Source organism: Cherax quadricarinatus, chromosome 53 (assembly GCF_038502225.1).
Source record: "Cherax quadricarinatus isolate ZL_2023a chromosome 53, ASM3850222v1, whole genome shotgun sequence".
NCBI classification, from domain to species: Eukaryota; Metazoa; Arthropoda; class Malacostraca; order Decapoda; family Parastacidae; genus Cherax; species Cherax quadricarinatus.
The window spans coordinates 25,833,064-25,855,214 of NC_091344.1; the positions used below are offsets into that span (position 1 = coordinate 25,833,064).

A 22,151-nucleotide genomic window follows, 5' to 3' on the forward strand; every position below is an offset into this window, starting at 1 on the left:
GCCTGCCAAAGACTCACAAGCCTGGTATCCCACTGAGGCCCATATCCTCGGGAATAGGCAGTGCTCCCCACCAGCTCTCAGGAATTCTCGCCAAACATCTCTCTAAACTCTTGGGCACTATCAGTCCAGCACATCTCAAACACTCAGGTGATCTTCTCAATCGCATTCGCAACATCAACATCAGGAACAAGAAACTTTCCAGCCTTGACGTGACTTCCCTATTCACTAAAGTACCTACTAAACAAGCCATCGATCTCTTACGCAGGAAAATTGACGATTCACTTGATCTTCCCATTCCAGCCAGCGATTTCATCGACCTTGTTGAACTATGTGTTGGCTTTACGTGTTTCTCTTTCGAAAATCACCTCTTTCAGCAGACTTTTGGACTACCCATGGGTTCGCCACTCAGTGCAGTCCTGGCGAACCTATACATGGAACATCTAGAAGCCGAACGTTTCTCCACCATTATTCCTTCGTCTGTCACCTGGCTCCGTTATGTTGACGACATTCTCCTCATAACTCCTAAACGCTTCAACGTTCAAGCTCTCCAAGACAAGCTCAACCAGGTCGAGCCTTCAATCCAGTTCACACTTGAAGAAGAAGTCGACAACACTCTTCCTTTCCTTGATGTTCTACTCTGCAAAGCTGACCACGAACTTCGTTTTAAAGTCTATCGAAAACCCACCAACCAAAACGATCTTCTCCACTTCTACTCTCACCACGACACCAAAACCAAACGTGGTGTAATTATAGGCTTCTTCCTGCGTGCACTCAGAATCTGCAGCAACGAATTCCTTGAGGAAGAATGCACTATAATTGAACAAGTATTTTCCAAACTCCACTATCCTCGTCACTTCATCAGAGACTGCAGACGGCGAGCATTAAACATCTTCAACACACCCAGAGAAGACACTGCCGAGAAGAGATACATAGTCCTTCCCACCAACTCCATTGCCAAACATGTTTCCAACATCTTTGCCAAAACATCATTCCAAGTATCTACCTCCACAACCACGACCATCAAGGACATCACCAGTAGTAGACAGGACAAGCCTCCATCCTCTGCAGGGGTATACATAATCCCTTGTAATGACTGCAACAAATTATATGTGGGCGAAACATCAAGAGACCTCCAAACACGTATTTCAGAACACCAATATGCAAGCAGGACTGACGATACAAGGAATGCCTGTGTTCAACATCGCAATTCACAGAACCATTTAATTAACTACAGAAACTCAAGACTTATAGCCACAGAAGACAACACTCAATACAGAAGAATCCTGGAATCATCGTTTATCTCTATAACCAACAATTTCAACCAGAACAATGGCTTCTATAACATAGCTGAACCACTCGCCAAGAAACTTCTTCATCGCTATCCCACATAAGAACATAGAACACTGCAGAAGGTCTACTCACAACTTGTCCAATATCCCCGCCTAGCTACCCAAGACTCTATAACCCCACCCGGTAGATCATCAGATGCAGCATTCTCCACCTGACCTCAACATTCTGAACTATAAATACTCCCGTACCTTCCAACCCCAGGTAGATCCGTGTGTGACTTGAAAAAGCCCACTGTGTGGGTGAAACGTTGTCAATAAAGGATCACATTATACTGCATTTGTGTTTATATTTCCAAGATTCTTAATATCAGAGCATAAGTCAATATATCCATACTCATTATTAATCATTTCTAAACCCATACCTCTAACTAATCCTAGTTTAAAGTCCTAACAACCCCCTCAACTGAGTTAGCAAGAAAACCCACACCTGCCCTGGATAAGTGAACCCCATCCCTGGCATACATGTCATTTCGGCCATAGAAGTTGTCCCAGTTGTCAATGAATGGTACTGCATTATCCTTACAGTGTTTATCCAGCCAACAATTAATACCAACTGCTCTGGACAACCATTCATTACCAACACCTCTTCCTGGCAAAATGCCACATATAACAGGGCACCCCCCCTTCTTCCTAATCATGTCTATAGCTGTCCTGAACTTTCTAACTAAATCCTCACTTCTACGCTTGCCTACATCATTGCCTCCAGCACTGAGGCAAATAATAGGATTGATCCCATTACCGTTCATGATGTTGTCAAGCCGGCTAACAATGTCCTCCATCCCAGCCCCAGGAAAGCATACCCTCTGTCTCCTACTCCTGTCCTTCAAGCAGAATGCCCTATCCATGTATCTAACCTGGCTATCCCCAACAACAACAATATTCTTACCTTCCTTGTTGTCGTTCGTCGTGACGATCCTAGTAGTCGACTCACATTCGTCGGGTAGCTCCGAGAATGCGTTGGAGGTTTCCACAGGAGTTTCCACAGCAGTCTCTTTCTTCTTCATCGTTTCTGGCTTTCCATTCGTCTTCTTGATCGTCAACTTCGTCGTCCCCTGCTGTCCAGCCACTGACCACGATCCCTTCTTGACCTGAGGACTCGAAACAGGAGGACTACTACGAATCCTCTTGTTTTCCTCGGTCAATCGCCGTATTTCCATCTTCGCTGCCCTCAATTCTTCCTTAAGTTGCTGGTAAAGTTGCTCGATGGAGGGCATCTTGGTTCAGTCCACGGGGAGCACACAAGACACTTCTTCACAGAGTTAAGTACAGGTCACCACTGAGTTAAGTACAGGTCACCACTGAGTTAAGTACAGGTCACCACTCAAGTTCTTCAAGTTTCTCCTACATATGGACTGATGAAGCCACTGTGTGGCGAAACGTTTCCTCAATAATGATACCCAAGAGTTGCTCATGTGTCTAATTTATCAACATGTCCGTTCTCTGAACCATTCATCTACAAATCCTATCCTTCAAGCAGAATGCCCTATCCATGTACCTAATCTGGCTATCCCCAACAACAACAATGTTTTTACCTTCCTTGGCATCGTCCGTCGTGATGCTCCGAGTAGTCGACTCACATTCGCCAGGTAGCATTACACCACTTGTAGAATTCGTCAAGACGTTCTGGATGGTCTTCGTTGGGGTTTCTAGGGATGTCTCACTCACGTCTGCCATTGCTTCTTTGGTGCTCGTTGTGGCATTCCCAGTAGAACACTCACATTCGTCGGGTAGCACCGAGAATGGGTTGGAAGTTTCCACGGTAGTCTTCTGGTTTCTCGTTGTTTCTGCCTCTCCAACCGTTTTCTTGATCTTCAGCTTGGTTCCATGTTGCCCGGCCACTGTGTGGCGAAACGTTTCCTCAATAATGATACCCAAGAGTTGCTCATGTGTCTAATTTATCAACATGTTGGTTCTCTGAACCATTCATCTACAAATCCTATCCTTCAAGCAGAATGCCCTATCCATGTACCTAATCTGGCTATCCCCAACAACAACAATGTTTTTACCTTCCTTGGCGTCGTCCGTCGTGATTCTCCGAGTAGTCGACTCACATTCGCCAGGTAGCATTACACCACTTGTAGAATTCGTCAAGACGTTCTGGATGGTCTTCGTTGGGGTTTCTAGGGATGTCTCAATCACATCTGCCATTGCTTCTTTGGTGCTCGTTGTGGCATTCCCAGTAGAACACTCACATTCGTCGGGTAGCACCAAGAATGGGTTGGAAGTTTCCACGGTAGTCTTCTGGTTTCTCGTTGTTTCTGCCTCTCCAACCGTTTTCTTGATCTTCAGCTTGGTTCCATGTTGCCCGGCCACTGACCAAGCTTCCCTCTTAAGCTGGGGACTCACAACAGGAGGATTACTACGAATCCTCTTGTTCTCCTCCGTTAATCGCCGTATCTCCATCTTAGCAACTCTGAGCTCTTCTCTCAGCTGCTGGTAAAGTTGCTCAAGAGAGGGCATCCTGGTTCAGATTCACAGAGAGCACACAAACAGGTCTTCACAGAGCTAAGTACACGTCACCACCAGAGAAGACACTGCCGAGAAGAGATACATAGTCCTCCCCACCAACTCCATTGCCAAACACGTTTCCAACATCTTTTCCAATACCTCATTTCAAGTATCTACCTCCACAACCACGACCATCAAGGACATTACCAGTGATAGACAGGACAAGCTTCCACCCTCTGCAGGGGTATACATAATCCCTTGTAATGACTGCAACAAGTTATACGTGGGCGAAACATCAAGGGACCTCCAAACACGTATTTCAGAACACCAATACGCAAGCAGGTCTGACGACACAAGGAATGCCTGCGTACAACACCGTAGTTCACACAACCACTTGATAAACTACAGAAACTCAAGACTTATCGCCACAGAAGACAACACTCAATACCGAAGAATCCTGGAATCATCACTTATTTCTATATCCGACAACTTCAACCAGAATAGTGGCTTCTATAACATAGCTGAACCACTTGCCAAGAAACTTCTTCATCGCTATCCCACATAAGAACACTGTAGAAGGTCTGCTCACAAACTTATCCAATCTCCTTTCCAAGCTACCCAAGTTTTTAGACTCTATAACCTCACTCGGTACATCATCAGATGCAGCATTCTCCACGTGACCTCAGCATTCTGAACCGGACTATAAATACTCGCGTTCCTTCCACCCCAGGTAGTTCTGTTTGTGACTTGAAAAAGTCCACTGTGTGGGCGAAACGTAGTCAATAAAGGATCACATTATACTGCATATGTGTTTATATTTCCATTGTGTCGGTATTTTATACCATTTATTTCCAACGGGGTAATAGAGGCTAGGACCTTGGGTAGAACATAAGAACATAAGAAAGGAGGAACACTGCAGCAGGCCTGTTGGCCCATACTAGGCAGGTCCTTTACAATTCATCCCACTAACAAACATTTGACCAACCCAATTTTCAATGCCACCCAAGAAACAAGCTCCGATGTGCAAGTCCCTCTCAAATCCAACCCCTCCCACTCATGTACTTATCCAACCTAAATTTGAAACTACCCAAAGTCCTAGCCTCAATAACCCAACTAGGTAGACTGTTCCACTCATCAACTACCCTATTTCCAAACCAATACTTTCCTATGTCCTTTCTAAATCTAAACTTATCTAATTTAAATCCATTACTGCAGGTTCTCTCTTGGAGAGATATCCTCAAGACCTTGTTAATATCCCCTTTATTAATACCTATCTTCCACTTATACACTTCGATCAGGTCTCCCCTCATTCTTCGTCTAACAAGTGAATGTAACTTAAGAGTCTTCAATCTTTCTTCATAAGGAAGATTTCTAATGCTATGTATTAATTTAGTCATCCTACGCTGAATGTTTTCTAACGAATTTATGTCCATTCTGTAATATGGAGACCAGAATTGAGCTGCATAATCTAGGTGAGGCCTTACTAATGATGTATAAAGCTGCAGTATGACCTCTGGACTTCTGTTGCTTACACTTCTTGATATAAATCCCAGTAATCTATTTGCCTTATTACGTACGCTTAGGCATTGCTGTCTTTAAGAAGAGACTGGACAGATGTGATGAATGGTTTGAAAAACCGACAAGTTTCCTGAATAAAGATTCCCATATGCTGCATAAGTGTCTCAATCTTCAGACTGGACAGATATATGAGTGGGAGGGGCTGGGTTTGATTGGTGTCATGGGGTACGGGAGTTATTTCTTGGGTAGCTTTAGGTAGAGGTCGTTTTGATAAGGACCTGCCTCGTATGGGCCAGTAGGCCTTCTGCAGTGTTCCTACATTCTTATGTTCTTATTATTCCTGGATATATATATATGTTGTGATGAAAGAAAAGAAGTAAAGAAGAGAATAAAAATTGACTATATTGATCCTCACCTCCAACACCACTACCTCACCTATAACACCAGCTTACCTCCATCTCCATGACCTGCCTCTCAAGCTTCCTACACTTCTCCTCCACAGAGGCCATCCTGGTATCCTTCAGCGTCTCCAAGAAGCTCAACTTACTGCCCACCGCCTCCTCCTCAGCCTTCATGTATAACCTGAAAAATAAGGTCACACTGAGGCCACAATGTTACAATAAGGTCAGTGGGTCACAACTGTCATACCGAAGCCACAAAAATAACCTGACTTGTACACTCTCATCACATTAGAAACCCAGAAAGGAAACTTTTTGAAGCTGACTTGTAACTCTTATCATCACAGTGAAAACTTCAGTACAGGATTAAGCAATATCGCGAGGAAAACAATGGGCGTTATTTAAGATAGATTAGGTTGAGTTACGTTATCATCACACTGTGGGTCAGTAAATACATGCGCATAGAGTACAAAAATGGTAGCACTCTAACACAGGTGGTACAAACAAGATGGTAGCACTAGCACAAATGCTCCAAAAAGCTCACCTGAGTTTTTCCTCAAGGACAGCAATGTGAAAGTCTCTTTGCTTGAGCGCCTGACGAGCGTGGGAGAGCTGAGTCTCCATGGCCACCAGACGAGTCATCAACAAGGCTACAAGCTCCCTCTCACTGGTCTGGCCGCCCCCGCCCTCGCCCAAACCTCCAGTGCCGCCCTCACCGCCACCCACGCCTCCTACACTACCATCTATTGACAGAAAGGTGTTAGGCTGCTCTTCTTTACACACTCACACTATATACATGTTCAGACTTCACCACATTTGACTGACCTTTGGAAGCAGTGTCACGAGTTTTGTGTTCCCTGCTGCTGCGATGCTTGTAGTGTACCCTGTGTACGGGTGAGGTGGAGGGCATGATATCAGCAGGCAGGGAACCAGTGTTCATAGCGTGTTGTGGTGGTGCAGCATGCAGCAATGGATCAGAACCACAGCGGGCCAGAGGCGGGAACCCTTCCGCTCGTAGCCTCTGTCCAGGAGATATGAACATATCACAGGGGATAGGCAGGATAAAAACACCCTTATATCTCACTCTCGTTAAGCTTAGATCAATATTTAAAACTGGCAATAAAAACACCCTTATCTCTCACTCTCGTTAAGCTTAGATCGATATTTAAAACTGGCATTCCACAATAACGTGACAGTGTTTATGAAAATACAATTAATAAAGTTGATGGGGGTGTAGAACACTGCACAAGAACACTTAGTGCAGGTTTCTAACACTAGTTGTAATACCATTACTTCTAGTATTTATATACCTAACACGTTAGCAATATTTCAAACGTAACAAAAAAAAAAGCTAAAAAATGTTCTCATTAACCGAGGTGCCTGTTATAACCAGTAGCAAATACTGGTGATACTGTAGGAAGTACTGTTAATATTGTACCAAGTACTGTTGATACTGTACCAAGCACTGTTGATACGGTACCAAGTACTGTTGATACTGTACCATGTACTGTTGATACTGTACTAAGTACTGTTGATACTGTACCAAGTACTGTTGATATTGTACCAAGTACAGTTGATATTGTACCAAGTACTGGTGACATTACACCAAGTACTGGTGATATAGTACCAAGTACTGGTAAAATTGCAAGCAGTGGTCACGTGTGGACATACCTGTCCTGAGATGTCTGGGTATTAGCGTGGGGTGTTACCAAGCACCATGGCTTCTTGTAGTGTTTTAGAATCTCACGTTAAAGTGTTGAAGTAGGAGGTTCTATTTCTTCAGGAGCTGTATAGCCCTTGTGGCTTAGCGCTTCTTTTTGATTATAATAATAATAATATTTCTTCAGGAGGAAAATAGGAGGTTGAAGCTTCGCCTAGATGTGTTTGGGAGTGAATGTGAGATAGCTGGTGCTGGAAAGGAGAAAATGCTTACCACCAGTGAGAGTGGCAGCCGCTTTAAGTGGCAAGTGGTTCACAGTTCAGGAAGAAGGAAGATAAGGAGGGTTAATAAAGATGTGAAGGTAGGAAAAATCGATTCTCTGTTCTCCAAGACGAGTGTACTTCAGTGGTTAGTGAGGTTAAAGGTACCTCTGACTCCCCTGCTAATCACGGTAAGAATATTCTGATTGTGGGAGACTCTCAGGTAAGATATATGGACCATGCTTTTTGTAACAGAGATAGAAAAGTCAGACAGAGAGTGTGCCTCCCAGGAGCTGGTGTTGGTGATATAGTCAGCAGGTTGGATAATATTACGTTAGGTAATGGGGACAAGCCATTATCTGTCTTAGTGCTAGTGGAAATGACAGCGGGAAGGGCAGGAGACAGGAGCTACTGGATAAGTACAGGTCAGCCATAGAAGTAGTCAGGTCTAAGGGAGGGATCCCTATCATATGTAGCATCTTGCCTTGAACGGGAGTAGGCAGTGAATGGATGTCTAGGGCAATTGGCATAAATTGCTGGCTAGACAGGTACTGCAAGGAACTTGCAATCCCATTCATCGATAACTGGGACAAATTCTATGGCAAACATGATATGTATACAAGGGATGGGGTTCATCTCTCTGGGGTTGGAGTGGTTGCATTAGCCAATTCGATTGAGGGGGTCATTGATGACTTGTCTAGGACTTTAAACTGATAGATTATAGAGGTATAGGCGTTTGTGGGAAACAATCAGGCTGCAGTATTATTGTTGGAAACAGCAGATATTACCAGGATACCTCAGGGATATGTTTCAAAGACAACATTCAAAATAAAGATCCTAATAAAGGCATAGCAGCTGATCAACAAACAAAGAGAAATAGTAGAGGGCAACGAGTGACTAGCTCCCTTAAGGTTTACTATACAAATAGTAGGAATCTAAGAAATAAGATAGATGAGCTAAGATTACTCGCAAGTGCAGGTAATATAGATATTATTGTTATAACTGATACCTGGTTCAGCCTGAAGGATAGAGAAATGCTTTCTGAGTGCAGCATAAAGGGTTATAAACTATTCCACACTGACAGGGTCAATAGGAAGGGTGGTGAAGTGGCGATGTATTTCGGAGATAATTTCAACTGTTGTGTTAGACATGATATAAGAATAGAAACGTCGGACACAGAATCTGTTTGGCTACAGTTTCTCGAGGGGTAGGAAAAATTAATTTTGGGTGTGATATATAGGCCCCCAAACCTTGATAGGGAGTGCAGTAAGCTGCTATGGGACGATATTCATAAGGCGTCTAGATATGAAAATGTTGTGTTAATGGGAGATTTTAACTTTAGACAAATTGATTGGAACAATATGACAGGAAATCTTGAGTCTAGTGACTTTCTTGATACAGTTCAGGATTGCTTTTTAAAACAGTTTGCGACAGAACCAACTAAAGGAAACAATCTGCTTGACTTGGTTCTTGCCAACAAAGATTTACTAATTAATAATCTTGAGGTTAATGATGAGCTTGGGGAATGTGATCACAAATCATTAACTGCAATCAAGTCTCTGTTCCAGACTTTCGACTGGCTGATTTCATGGAACTGAAAAATTACCTGAGTGGGCTAAATTAGGATGATCTGACTATAGGTCAGGTAGCTGGTGTTGGTTGCCAATATGACGTTTTTCAGAGCACAGTACTTGCTGCTCAGTCAACTTTTGTTCCGAGCAGGGAAATTAGATCTAACAAAAATGATCCCAAATGGATGAACAATAGATTAAAACATCTCACTGGTCAAAAGAGAGGCATATATAGGCGTATCAGAAAAGGGGATGGGCAGTTAAGAAATCAATATATTCAATTAAAGAGAGAAATAAAAAAAAAGAATAAGAAAAGCAAAAAGGGATTATGAGGCTAAGGGCGCAAGGGATTCGAAGACTAACCCAAAAGGGTTCTTTCAGGCATACAGAAGTAAGATTAGAGACAAGATAGGCCCACTTAAGAGTAGCTCAGGTCAGATCACTGACAGAGATAGGAATATGTGTGAAATTTTCAATTCTTACTTCCTCTCAGTTTTTACTCAGGAAGATACTAGCGAAATTCAAGAAATAATAAATTATGTAGAACACGACGATAATAAACTACGCACGATTGCAGTAACTAGTGACATGATCCTTAGACAAATAGAGAAATTAAAACCTAACAAATCCCCAGGCCCTGAAGAATTGTTTACAAGGGTTTTAAAGGAATGTAAAGAGGAACTTTGCAAACCTTTGGCTAATCTTTTCAACATATCACTACAAACTGGCATAGTGCCTGATAAGTGGAAAATGGCAAATGTAATACCTATTTACAAGGCAGGTGACAGGTCCTTAGCTTCGAACTATAGACCAATAAGCCTTACCTCCATAGTGGGAAAATTTATGGAATCAATAATTGCCGAGGAAATTCGTAGCCATCTTGATAGAGACAATTTGATAAATGAATCTCAACACGGTTTTACTAAGAGGCATTCCTGTCTTACGAATTTACTAACTTTTTCACTAAGGTGTTTGAGGAGGTAGATCAAGGTAATGATTATGATGTTGTGTATATGGACTTCAGTAAGGCTTTCGATAGAGTTCCACATCAAAGACTTTTGAGGAAACTTAAGGCACACGAAATAGGAGGAGAATTTTTTTCCTGGGTAGAGGCGTTTTTGACAAATAGGCAGCAGAGAGTTTGCATAAATAGGGAGAAATCAGAATGGGGGCACGTCACAAGCGGTGTTCCACAGGGGTCAGTGTTGGGACCCTTGTTGTTCACAATTTACAAAAACGATATAGATGAGGGAATAAATAGCGACATAAGCAAATTTGCCGATGACACCAAAATAGGCCGTCCAATTCATTATATTGAGGACATTAGTGCACTCCAGGATGATTTGAATAGACTGATGCAGTGGTCGGAGAAGTGGCAGATGCAGTTTAATATAGACAAATGCCACTTATAAACTGAATAGTGTAGATCTTAATACTACTGACTGCGAAAAGGATTTAGGAGTTCTGGTTAGAAGTAATCTGAAGCCAAGACAACGGTGCATAAGTACTTAGTTCGCAATAAAGCTAACAGAATCCTTGGCTTCATATCAAGAAGTATAAATAATAGAAGTCCTCAGGTTGTTCTTCAACTCTATATATCCTTGGTTAGGCCTCATTTAGATTATTCTGTAATAATGTTGGTAAAATTACAGACAATATGTAAAGTAAAAGGACAAAAGTGCAACTAATGTGACATTTTATTGTGGCAACGTTTCGCTCTCCAGGAGCTTTGTCAAGCCGTTACAAACAAGCCTATATATACCCTCTGTGTCCATGTACTGTTTGTAACGGCTTGACAAAGCTCCTGGAGAGCGAAACGTTGCCACAATAAAATGTCACATTAGTTGCACTTGTGTCCTTTTACTTTAGATTATGCTGCACAGTTCTGGCCACCATATTACAGAATGGATACAAATGCACTGGAAAACGTACAGAGGAGGATGACAAAGTTGATCCCATGTATCAGAAATCTTCCCTTCAAGTTGGAAAAGTTCAGATTCAGGAAGGACATAGGAAAGCACTGGTTTGGTAATAGAGTTGTGGATGAGTGGAACAAACTCCTTAGTACCGTCATAGAAGCTAAGACCTTGTGTAGTTTTAAAAATAGGTTGGATAAATACATGTGTGGGTGTGGGTGGGTGTGAGTTGGACCTGACTAGCTTGGGCTACCAGGTCTAGTGCCGTGCTCCTTCCTTAAGTGGAAGTGACCTGACTAGGTGGTCATTGTCCAAGGCCGGGGGGTGGCACGGACCTGCTTCGTATGGGTCATTAGGCCTGTTGCAGTGTTCCTTCTTTCTTATGTTCTTATGTACTGTACCAAGTACAGGTGATATCGTACTCCTTAAGTCATCTGACAGCTTCAGTCAGGATACTCATCAGTAGTATTGTTCTTAATCACTTCTTGGGTCAACTGACAGCTTCGGTCAAGCTGGTCATTAGTCCAGCTTCATATAACGTACAGTGACACTAGTTAAACATGACATGCTCCAACCGTAGAATTTTTTACACTAGACATTGCTCTCCGAGAGAAAAGAACAATGTACGCACTAGTGCTGATATTTCAGGTCTGCAACACAAGAGATGAAGGTATTAGCAAGTGAGGCAGATAGTTATGTAAGGGAAGGGTACCAGTGTCCCTCACTTTACACGATAATGCAACAACACTGTCATTTCCTCTATCAAGATGGAAGGAATCTAATTTTGAAAGGGGAAAAGGGAAGGAGGTTATATTTTGCAGAGTATGGGAGAGGTCGGGAAATTGCTTTTGAACATCGAAAAGGAGGGAGAGAAGCTATTAAAATTTTTACTAAATTGCCCGGGCGTCACCTAAGAAAAAATAGCAGCCGTTATATTGCAGGTCAGATCATGAAACGCTAAACCCATGTGAGTCATTTAGTACAAGAAGTAGAGCAGGTTCGATCCTCCGACATCAAGTTAGTGGTCAAGAAGTAAGAAGAACAACCTAACTTACCTAATGTGAGCCATAGCTCCTGGCCTGGCTCATGCTAGCTTCCTTAATAACAAGACAGGCTTATACCTCACTTGAGAAGAGAGCATAGAGGAGGATGTCTCAACTACCTCACACGAGATGAGACGAGAACGACACCTCTGTTGTGACACATGGATGGTAGTAGAGGATAATAGAGTCGCCTGGATGGTAGCAGAGGATAGTAGACTCACCTGGATGGTTGTAGAGGATAGTAGACTCGCCTGGATGGTGGAAGAGGAGAGTAGACTCATCTGGATGGTAGTAGACTCACCTGGATGGCGGAAGAAGATAACAGACTCACCTGGATGGTGGTAGAGGATAGTGGATTTACCAGGATGGTGGTAGAAGATAGTGGATCGACCTGGATGGTGGTAGAGGATAGTAAACTCACCTGGATGGTGGCGAGACTTGCCTGCATAGTGGTAAAGGATAGCTGGCTCACCTGGATGGTGGGGGAGAGAATGGGAGAGGAACATCCCGAGTGAGGACGGGAGCTAGAGCGTTTGGACGCCACTGAGCTGGTAGACTTGTAGGACCTAGCAATGTCAGTCAGTTGACGGATCTGGTCATCAGAGAAGTCAGGATGTCGGAACGGCAGGGTGCGCTTACTGCAATATAAACACAAGAACGTTACTTTATGTTATGCTATGAGAACCTCACTCTCCACTCTATGTGATGTTATATAAGTGAACCTAACTCTCCACTCTATATGATGTTATATATATGACCTTTACTCTCCACTCTATGTGATGTTAATGTGAACCTCAGAAAAATGTGCACCAGTTGCCAGCTGTTCTACGAGGTTGTTAAATGTCAGAGAGCATCACTTCCAGACTTCACACCTGGTGAGTTACATGCTTAATAATATCTCTCCCTACATTGGAAAGGATATCACAGGATACAAAGTCTTCATGTGTACCATTCAAACCAGGAAAAAGGTTTTGCCATGGCTATGAATACTGGCTTTTCGAACCCAGCCAAGAAACACTGGGCCAACTCATTACCAACTGATAATGCTTGTTCTCATGAGCAAGAATCCTCTGTGTACAGTTACTTCAGAAGAACTGAAGAAGCTGTACGAGGCTCTGAGACATGTTAAGGGAGTATTGTTCTCTGTACAGTACCCCACAAGTTTGCTCGGATCACCCACCAACAACTGTTGCAATTACTGCAACCTCAATGCACTTCCGCTAACTTTGGATATTTTTAAGACTGACTTATTATGTCTCATTCTGTTTCAAGAGATGGCCACAGGTGTTTGTGTTGTACACACAGTCAATGTTAGAATCATAAAGGCTGCAGGAGAATTTGTTTTCAAACTAATTTTCAATGTTCTAGAAGTCCCCCAACGTATTTTTTGTACCACATCATCCCAGGTAAACTCCAGGTAAACATGGTATTATGTATATCTCTGCGCTGCTAGTAGAAGCTCTCTTATGTTTCTGCGCCAAGTTTCCGATAAATGACGAAGAGCTGGTAGTTACCTTAATGAGATGATTATTAAGACGTTGCACATGTGCCTAATTTTCATTTTGTCGGTATTGTATGTACAATTTGTCAGGCACTGCAACATCATGGAAGCTTGATTCAGAGGACATCTCTACAACCTTCACTACTACTGGCCTGTCTCTCGGGTATAACCTACTTCCTCTTGGGAATCCCGCCTACCAGTAACAATGTCTTCGTCTGCTACCCGTCCCTTACCACCTGACACCAGAATATAAGCGCCAACCTTCTTGTCTGTGACTGATTACCTCATCTTTTGTATATAGTTCTACTGTCCTCCATTTATGTCTTTGAATTTGTACTTATAAAGTCACTGGATGGCGAAACGTCTACAATAACGATACCCAGATGTTGCACATGTATCTAATTTTCATTATGATTATTAAGGTTAGCCACGACAGATACCCCGTTGCTAACAGGCAGAACTATGTATCTGACAGTTTCCTGTACTGATGTCTCCCTCCCTCCCTCCTTCCTTCCTTCCCTCCCTCCCTCCCCACTACTTGCTGCCCCGTTGCTAAGCAACCACTTTCCAGCCTCCCCCTCTTGTCTTATAACTACACAGCCAATCACGTCAACCTTTCCACTGGAGTTCACTGAGTACAGGTATCCTTTAGCTCTCTTCATGTTCCTTACACTCAGGTGATGTGTGCAGTATACTGTTCCTTACACCAGGATGATATACGAGGTATACTGTTCCTTACACTCGGGTAATATATAAAGTATACTGTTCCCGACATTCAGGTTTCATGTGTAGAATTCTGTTCCTGATATCCAGGTGTTATGTGTAGAATATTGTTCCTAACATTCAGGTGTTGTGTGTAGTATCCCGTTTTTGACATCCAAATGTTATGTGTATAATCTTGTTAGTTACACCTAGGTGTTGAGTGTAACATGTTGTTCCTCAGAGCTAGGTGTTTTGTGTAGAGGGTGAACGAGTTAGAGACAAGATGGCAAGTAAGACTGCAGTAGAACAATATTCAGACTTATAAGTGTTTACAGCGTATAAGTGAATAATACCCAGATAATGGTAAGGAACTGTTTGTCACAATTATGAATTTAGAAAAGGCATATGATAGAGTGGATGGGGGAAGCAAAGTCGTAGATGTTGCAAATGTATGGAATGGGTAGTAGATTACTAAAAGCAGTAGTGGTTGTGTGGAGAGGCTCAGGTTAGGGTATGAAGAAGAGAGAGGGACTATTTTTTAGTAAAATTAGGCCTTAGACAAGGATGTGTAATGTCATCGTGGTTGTGTAACATAAAGATGGGGATGTAAAAGAAGCGAAGCAATAGTGATGGAGAGAAGGGATTAAAATATAATATGATTGCAAATTTAGGGTTGTCATCGTTGCTCTTTGCTGATGAGACAGTTCTTTTAGAAAATTCTGAAGACAAACTGAAAAGGGTGATGGACAAGTCTGGGAGTATATGCAAAAAAAAAAAAAAGAGCAAGTTGACAAGAGTAACGAAAAATCTAGGTAATGAAAGACTGAAAATTATATTTGAGGTAGTGTGGAGGAAGCGAATGTATTCTGATATTTGGGAGTGAACATATCTAAGAAAGACGAGGGGCACCATAAAACAGACGAGGGGAAAAAGGTAGGTAGTGTGTTGAAATTTATTATGGAGGCAAAAAGGGAAAGGTACCAGAGAATAGGGACAATAACACTTTTATATGAGTGCGAGGTATGGTTTAAATATCGTATCAAGGACAAAGCTAGAGACAGTGATGTTATGTCTGAGAGCACTATGGGGTGTTAATATTATGAAGAGAATTCGGAGCGTAGTACTTAGAAGAAAATGCAGAGTTACCAAGGGTATAATTCAGAAGGCAGATGTTTGTAGACGTGGACTGGTTATTTAGAGAGGATGGAGCAGAATTGGATGTACAAGGTGTATAATCCGGGGTGAAAGGAAGGTTGTGCCTGCCCCTTCCATACTGAGTGCTACCAGCTTGATTATCCAGCAATCTTGTATGACCTAGTTAGAACGGAAAGAAAACGAGTGATTTTTATGCTTTGACTTACTGCTAGAGTGTGAGAGTCAGAGGAAACTGGTTAGTATGATTAGAGTTGTGGAGGTGAGAGGTACAGTGCCTGTACTCTAAAGCAGGGATGGAGATGTTGCAATTCAGAGGGTCATTTGAACTGTGATATCTGAACATCTCTGGAAAAACAATTGTAAAACTTGTAGAATGAATGATGATTAATGTGTTTCCTTTTATGATGTGGTTTATATTACATATGCATTGGTCAGGGAGGTATAATATATTTTAGGAGGAAGAGCAAGATGTGTGTGTGGGGGTAAGGTGCGTGAGGCTATGGGCAGAATGAAAGGGGTAAAGCAGCTGGGATTGATGGGATTAGGACAGAAATGTTAAAAGCAGGTAGGGATATAATTTTGGAGTGGCTGGTTATTTTATTCAATACTAAGGAACCATCCAGAGAGTGTGCGTAGTTCCTTTTTTAAGAAGGCACAGAGGACAAAAGAGGGTGTAAGAAATATGGGGAAATAAGCCTGTTGAGTATACCTAGTAAAGTGTATGGTAGAGCTATTATTGAAAGAGTTAAGGGCAAGATGGAGAGCAGGATCACAGATCCTGTAGATCACAATCCCGATGCTCTCCTTAACACAAGATAATTAACTCACAATCCTTAAGCTTTCCTTAACAAAAGATAATCAACAATCTTTAAACCCTCCTTAACAAAAGATAATTAACTCACAATCTTTAAACCCTCCTTAACAAAAGATAATTAACTCACAATCTTTAAACCCTCCTTAACACACGATAATTAACTCACAATCCTTAAACCATCCTTAACAAAACACAATTCAAGTAATAAAAATAAGATAACGTGATTTAACAGTAATATTCTTCTATTTCAGAATCTGTAAGGAAAATAATTAGAGAATAGCTGGCTGGGCTTTAGAATCAAATTTACAGGTGTTCCTATTTCAGTTTTATAAGTAGATAAATAAGGATGTTTCCACTGCTACCTAGATTTATGTTGTCTAATAAAATAAGGAAGAAGAATAAACACTGGAACACATCTAAGTGAAAACCATTATATGTATTACTGAAGATGAATTTTTATGTGCAATAAAGAGAAGCAAAGTGCAAGAACATTAACAAGGACGACACCTCACCCGTTGGTTGAGGTCTTCTCGTTGTTGGAAAGTGGCTTCTGCACCTGGCCCATGGTCAATACTGTCTCACAAGATGATGAACTGCGGCTTCTGCACCTAGCCCATGGTCAATACTGTCTCACAAGACGATGAACGGTGGCTTCTGTACCTGACCCATGGTCAATACTGTCTCACAAGATGATGAACTGCGGCTTCTGCACCTAGCCCATGGTCAATACTGTCTCACAAGACGATGAACGGTGGCTTCTGTACCTGACCCATGGTCAATACCTTCTCACATGAAGTTGTACTGTGGTTTCTGGATCTGACCCATGGTCAATACCTCCTCACAAGACGTTGCACTGTGGTTTCTACATCTGACCCACGGTGAATAACTTCTCATAAAACGTTGGAAGTTAGCTTCTTCAGCTGACCCATAGTCAATTCTTTCTCAGGCGGTGCTCGTCTATGGTATAGGTTCTTGGTCTAGAGTAAAAATTCTCTAAAAGAAATTAGTCCTACATAAATCACTGATGCCACTATAATGTTGTTGTCAGTTTTTTATATAATTTTCTGTGCAGTATTTATTGTTCTTTCAGCAGTTACTATTATTTCTCGGCTTGTATTTGTCTCATCTGTAAAATATTTTATAACAAAAATCAGATATTGAAACATGTTTCGTTATCTATGATGTTTATTTGTTTGTCTCTAATATATGTTTGCTGTGCTGTCATGAGGGTTGGTTGGTGTACACATGTGTACTTTTAACATTCACATATTAAATTAAAAACTGCTTATAACATTTATATCAACAAAAATTATACTCACAACTAACTCAGAATTCGCAGAGAAAACGTTATCATGTCACTTGAACATGTCACAGGAGGCCTGATAACGATTCAGGAAGGATGGAAAACTTGTCTGACATTTCCACTTCAAACTCACTTTGTTGAGAAATGGTCCAGCTTCGGTGTTACAACTTTCATAACGGCTACATATTATTATTAGGTTTATAATATACTAGTAGTTACATAAAAAATATGGGTTAATGTGTTTTGTATTGGAAGAGATGTGTCTTGGTAGCCAGGAAGACCTGCTAGAAGGAACTACCACTCACTACTTCGCTAGAAGGAGCTACCATTCATTACTTCGTTAGAAGGAACTGCCACTCACTACTTCGCTAAAAGGAACTACCACTCACTATCTCGCTAGAAGAAACTACCACTTACATCTACGTTTATAAACAAATCGATGATTACGAGTGTCCTTCAGATGTCTAATATATTATTCAATGCTTCCTGGCCCGCTATGTTGGCCTCGCTGTCGCTACCTGCATCACCACTATGACCAACATAGAAAAAAATCGTACAAAGTTTTCTCATGCAGTATTAGTGGTATTTGAATTATCTTACTATGTTAATCTGTTATTATATAGAATAAAGTGTTAGTATGTATTATATGATTTGACTTTTGCATGATTTATAAAATAATTTCAATGCAATTTGTAAGTTAGTTCCTCCTGATCAATCTATTTTTCACATCTTTTATGTTTTTCAGTGGTATACCAAACTTATCAAAAACTAGAGCCAGTCAAGTAAAATCGAAGACATATTCGGAATCAGCACCACAAACTTACCCTAAAAACGGTGCAAAATCATTGTCCAGAAAATGAGTGTTGACCAGTGATTTGTATATATTTCCTGTTTCATCTAATATTAATTGGTAAAATTATTTTCGTTTATAGCTAAGGCGAAAGGCACTGCCTTAGGATACTTAGTGTTTTTATTAACTATTGTGAACAAATAATGGTTACTGGACTCTGCCTAAGGCAAATGTCCCACACACATTATGATCAGCTCTGAACTTATCTCCACCAGATGGTATGGGACAACGCGGTGCAGGTTTGATGCAATATTTTGCATTATATTATTAGTTGTCTTATATCTTCAGTTTACGTATATAGAGAGGATGTAACAGCTTCACTAAACTGCTCGCTGAAAGGAGAGTTTTGATTGGCTACCCGCGCTGCAAACTACTTGCCAGCTTCTTGCTTGATTTCTGAGACTTTTGAAAAAGCCGGAGGAAGACACCAGAAATCGCGCCTGCCGTGTCTACTCTCTCTCTCTCTCTCTCTCTCTCTCTCTCTCTCTCTCTCTCTCTCTCTCTCTCTCACACACACACAGCATTATTTAGAGCTAGATATTTCAGACATTTTTTGAGGCTCTGTCGTAAGACACTCACTCACTATGCTTCAGGTCCTGAGTCTAACTCCAAACCTACCTTGTTCTGACTGGCATATACGTACTGTCGTACTCAGGGTCTCAAACGTACTAAACTCAGATTCAGTAATTTGGGATTTCTTTGCCTTGTATAGAGGACTTATCAACTGTCCCCAGTTAGGGTCGTTTTTGTCTCCTTCCGTGCCTGACGCTGTGCTGCTCAAGGATACGTTGTGCATTTTGCTGTTTGGCGAACTGGTCGCTTTACTGTTGAAGCATACTGTTCTTGCTCAGTTACTTTATTTAGGGATTTGTTTTGTCAGTCACATTCCAAGTCAGTCGAGCACATTACACACACACACACACACACACACACACACACACACACACACACACACACACACACACACACACACACACACACACACACACAGGGGGAGGAGCAGTTGCACTGCTCATAAAAAAAGCGATGGAGTTTCGAGGAAATGGAGGGCATGGACGAGATTGGAGAAAGGGACTACATAACAGGCACAATTCAATCTGGGGAACATAAGGTAGTCATTTCTGTGATGTATAACCCACCACAGAACTGCAGGAGGCCAAGAGAGGCATATGATGAGAACAACAAAGTGATGGTGGACACACTGGCTGAGGTGGCACGAAGAGCTCAAACGTGCAGAGCAAAGTTACTGGTTATGAGTGATTTCAACCACGGAGATCGATTGGGAAAACCTGGAGCCTCAAGGGGGCCCCGAAACATGGAGAGCCAATATTATGGATGTGATACTGGAAAACCTCATGCATCAACACATCAAGGACACTACCAGAGAGCGAGGGGAGGATGAACCAGCAAGACTGGACCTTGTGTTCACCCTGAGTAGCTCAGACATTGATGACATAACATATGAGCAGCTCCTCGGAGCTAGTGACCACGTAGTCCTGAGTTTTGATTACACAGTAGAGTTACAGGTGGAGAGGGTAACAGGAGTCGAATGGGAAAAACCAAACTATAAAAGGGGGGTACTACACAGGTATGAGGAACTTCCTGCGGGAGGTGCAGTGGGACAGAGAAATGGTAGGAAAGACAGTAAATGAAATGATGGAGTATGTAACAACAAAATGCAAGGAGGCAGAGGAAAGGTTTGTTCCCAAGGGCAACAGAAACAATGGAAAGACCAAAGCGAGTCCTTGGTTTACCCAAAGGTGCATGGAGGCAAAAACTAAGTGCATTAGAGAATGGAAGAGAATGGAAGAAGGCAAAGGACCCAGGAAAACAAGGAGATCAGTCGAAGAGCCAGAAACGAACATGCACAGATAAGGAGGGAGGCCCAGCGACAGTACGAAAATGACATAGCATCGAAAGCCAAGTCTGACCCGAAACTGCTGTTTAGCCACATTAGGAGAAAGACGACAGTCGAAGACCAGGTGATCAGGCTGAGGAAAGAAGGTGGGGAACTCACAAGAAACGATCAAGAGGTATGCGAGGAGCTCAACAGGAGATTTAAGGAAGTATTCACAGTGGAGACAGGAAGGACTCTGAGAAGACAGGACAGAGGGGGACACCAACAGGGAATAGACCAACATGTGCTGTACGATATGCACACAACTGAGGAGGAGGTGAAGAAGCTGCTAAGTGACCTTGATACCTCAAAGGCAATGGGACCAGACATCTCCCCGTGGGTCCTCAGGGAGGGAGCAGATATACTGTGTGTGCCATTAACCACAATCTTCAACACATCCCTTGAAACTAGGCAACTACCTGAGGTATGGAAGACCGCAAATGTATTTCCCATTTTTAAAAAAAGAGACAGAAAAGAGGCACTAAATTACAGACCAGTGTCACTGACCTGTACAGTATGCAAAGTCATGAAGAAGATTATCAGGAGGAGAGTGGTGGAGCACCTGGAACGGAACAAGATTATAAACGATAACCAGCACGGATTCTTGGAAGGCAAATCCTGTGTCACAAACCTTCTGGAGTTCTATGACAAAGTTACAGAAGTGCAACACGAGAGAGAGGGGTGGGGTGAGTGCCTTCGACACAGTTCCTCACAAGAGACTAGTGCAGAAACTAGAGGATCAGGCGCGTTTAACAGGAAGGGCACTGCAATGGATCAGAGAATACCTGACAGGGAGGCAACAACGAGTCATGGTACGAGATGAGGTATCACAATGGGCACCTGTGACGAGCGGGGTCCCACAGGGGCCGGTCCTAGGACCAGTGCTATTTCTGGTATATGTGCATGACATGATGGAAGGGATAGACTCAGAGGTGTCCCTGTTCGCAGATGATGTGAAGTTAATGAGTTAATGAAGTTAAGGAGAATTAAATCAGATGAGGACCAGGCAGCACTTCAAAGAGACCTGGACAGGCTGGGCACGTGGTCCAGCAACTGGCTTTTTGAATTCAACCCTGCCAAGTGCAAAGTCATGAAGATTGGGGAGGGCCAAAGAAGACCGAAGACAGAGTATAGACTAGGTTGCCAAGGACTGCAAACCTCGCTCAAGGAGAAAGATCTTGGGGTGACCATAACACCGAGCATGTCTCCGGAGGCACACATCAACCAGATAACTGCTGCAGCATACGGGCGCCTGGCAAACCTGAGAATAGCGTTCCGATACCTTAGTAAGGAATCATTCAAGACACTGTACACTGTGTATGTTAGGCCCATTGTGGCATGCAAAGAGTACGTAACCTTTATTCGGCGCATGTACACACCCTCATTTACAGGCTATCTCCCCCAACCAGCGAACCAGGTGACTGAGGGTTGACGATGGGGTCCCGTCGTTCAACCAGTACCCAGGTTCCAGCCAATGAGAAGATGGTTTTGGTAATCGCAGAGGTTATGTGGGTACCACTCTCCTGTCTACCCTTGTCATTCCCAATCTAGAGCTGGTTGAAGCACGGTCTGCTCTCTAGTGGCTTCTACTCTGCCTTGCTTACCGTGGAGTGCACTAATACCTATCAATGTACATAGTGTATATAGTGTACATACTTCTGTTCTAAATTGGTGAAGGATAATACAAGTCAAAAGTTTTCTGCTGTGTTTTATTTTGCTCCCTTTACACCCAGGATAACAGGCCATTTGGACTCCTGGGTTGTAAT

At 42.4% G+C, this 22,151-nt stretch overlaps 1 protein-coding gene across 2 annotated transcripts in view; it reads right to left on the reverse strand.

The window, feature by feature from the left end:
- Positions 1 to 22,151, reverse strand: part of LOC128692193 (uncharacterized) — a 137,924-nt gene that overhangs the window by 73,825 nt on the left and 41,948 nt on the right. Inside the window, exons 1-5 of one of the 2 annotated variants that reach the window (XM_070096497.1) lie at positions 16,848 to 17,748; positions 12,636 to 12,801; positions 6,539 to 6,734; positions 6,258 to 6,456; positions 5,768 to 5,897 (exon numbers count right to left, since the gene is read on the reverse strand). In XM_070096497.1, the coding sequence (XP_069952598.1) occupies positions 5,768 to 5,897; positions 6,258 to 6,456; positions 6,539 to 6,734; positions 12,636 to 12,801; positions 16,848 to 16,900 (744 nt within the window). In that variant the 5' untranslated portion in view covers positions 16,901 to 17,748. Of the gene's footprint in view, positions 1 to 5,767; positions 5,898 to 6,257; positions 6,457 to 6,538; positions 6,735 to 12,635; positions 12,802 to 16,847; positions 17,749 to 22,151 lie in introns of those variants that run through there. The other variant, XM_070096496.1, reaches the window with a different exon arrangement.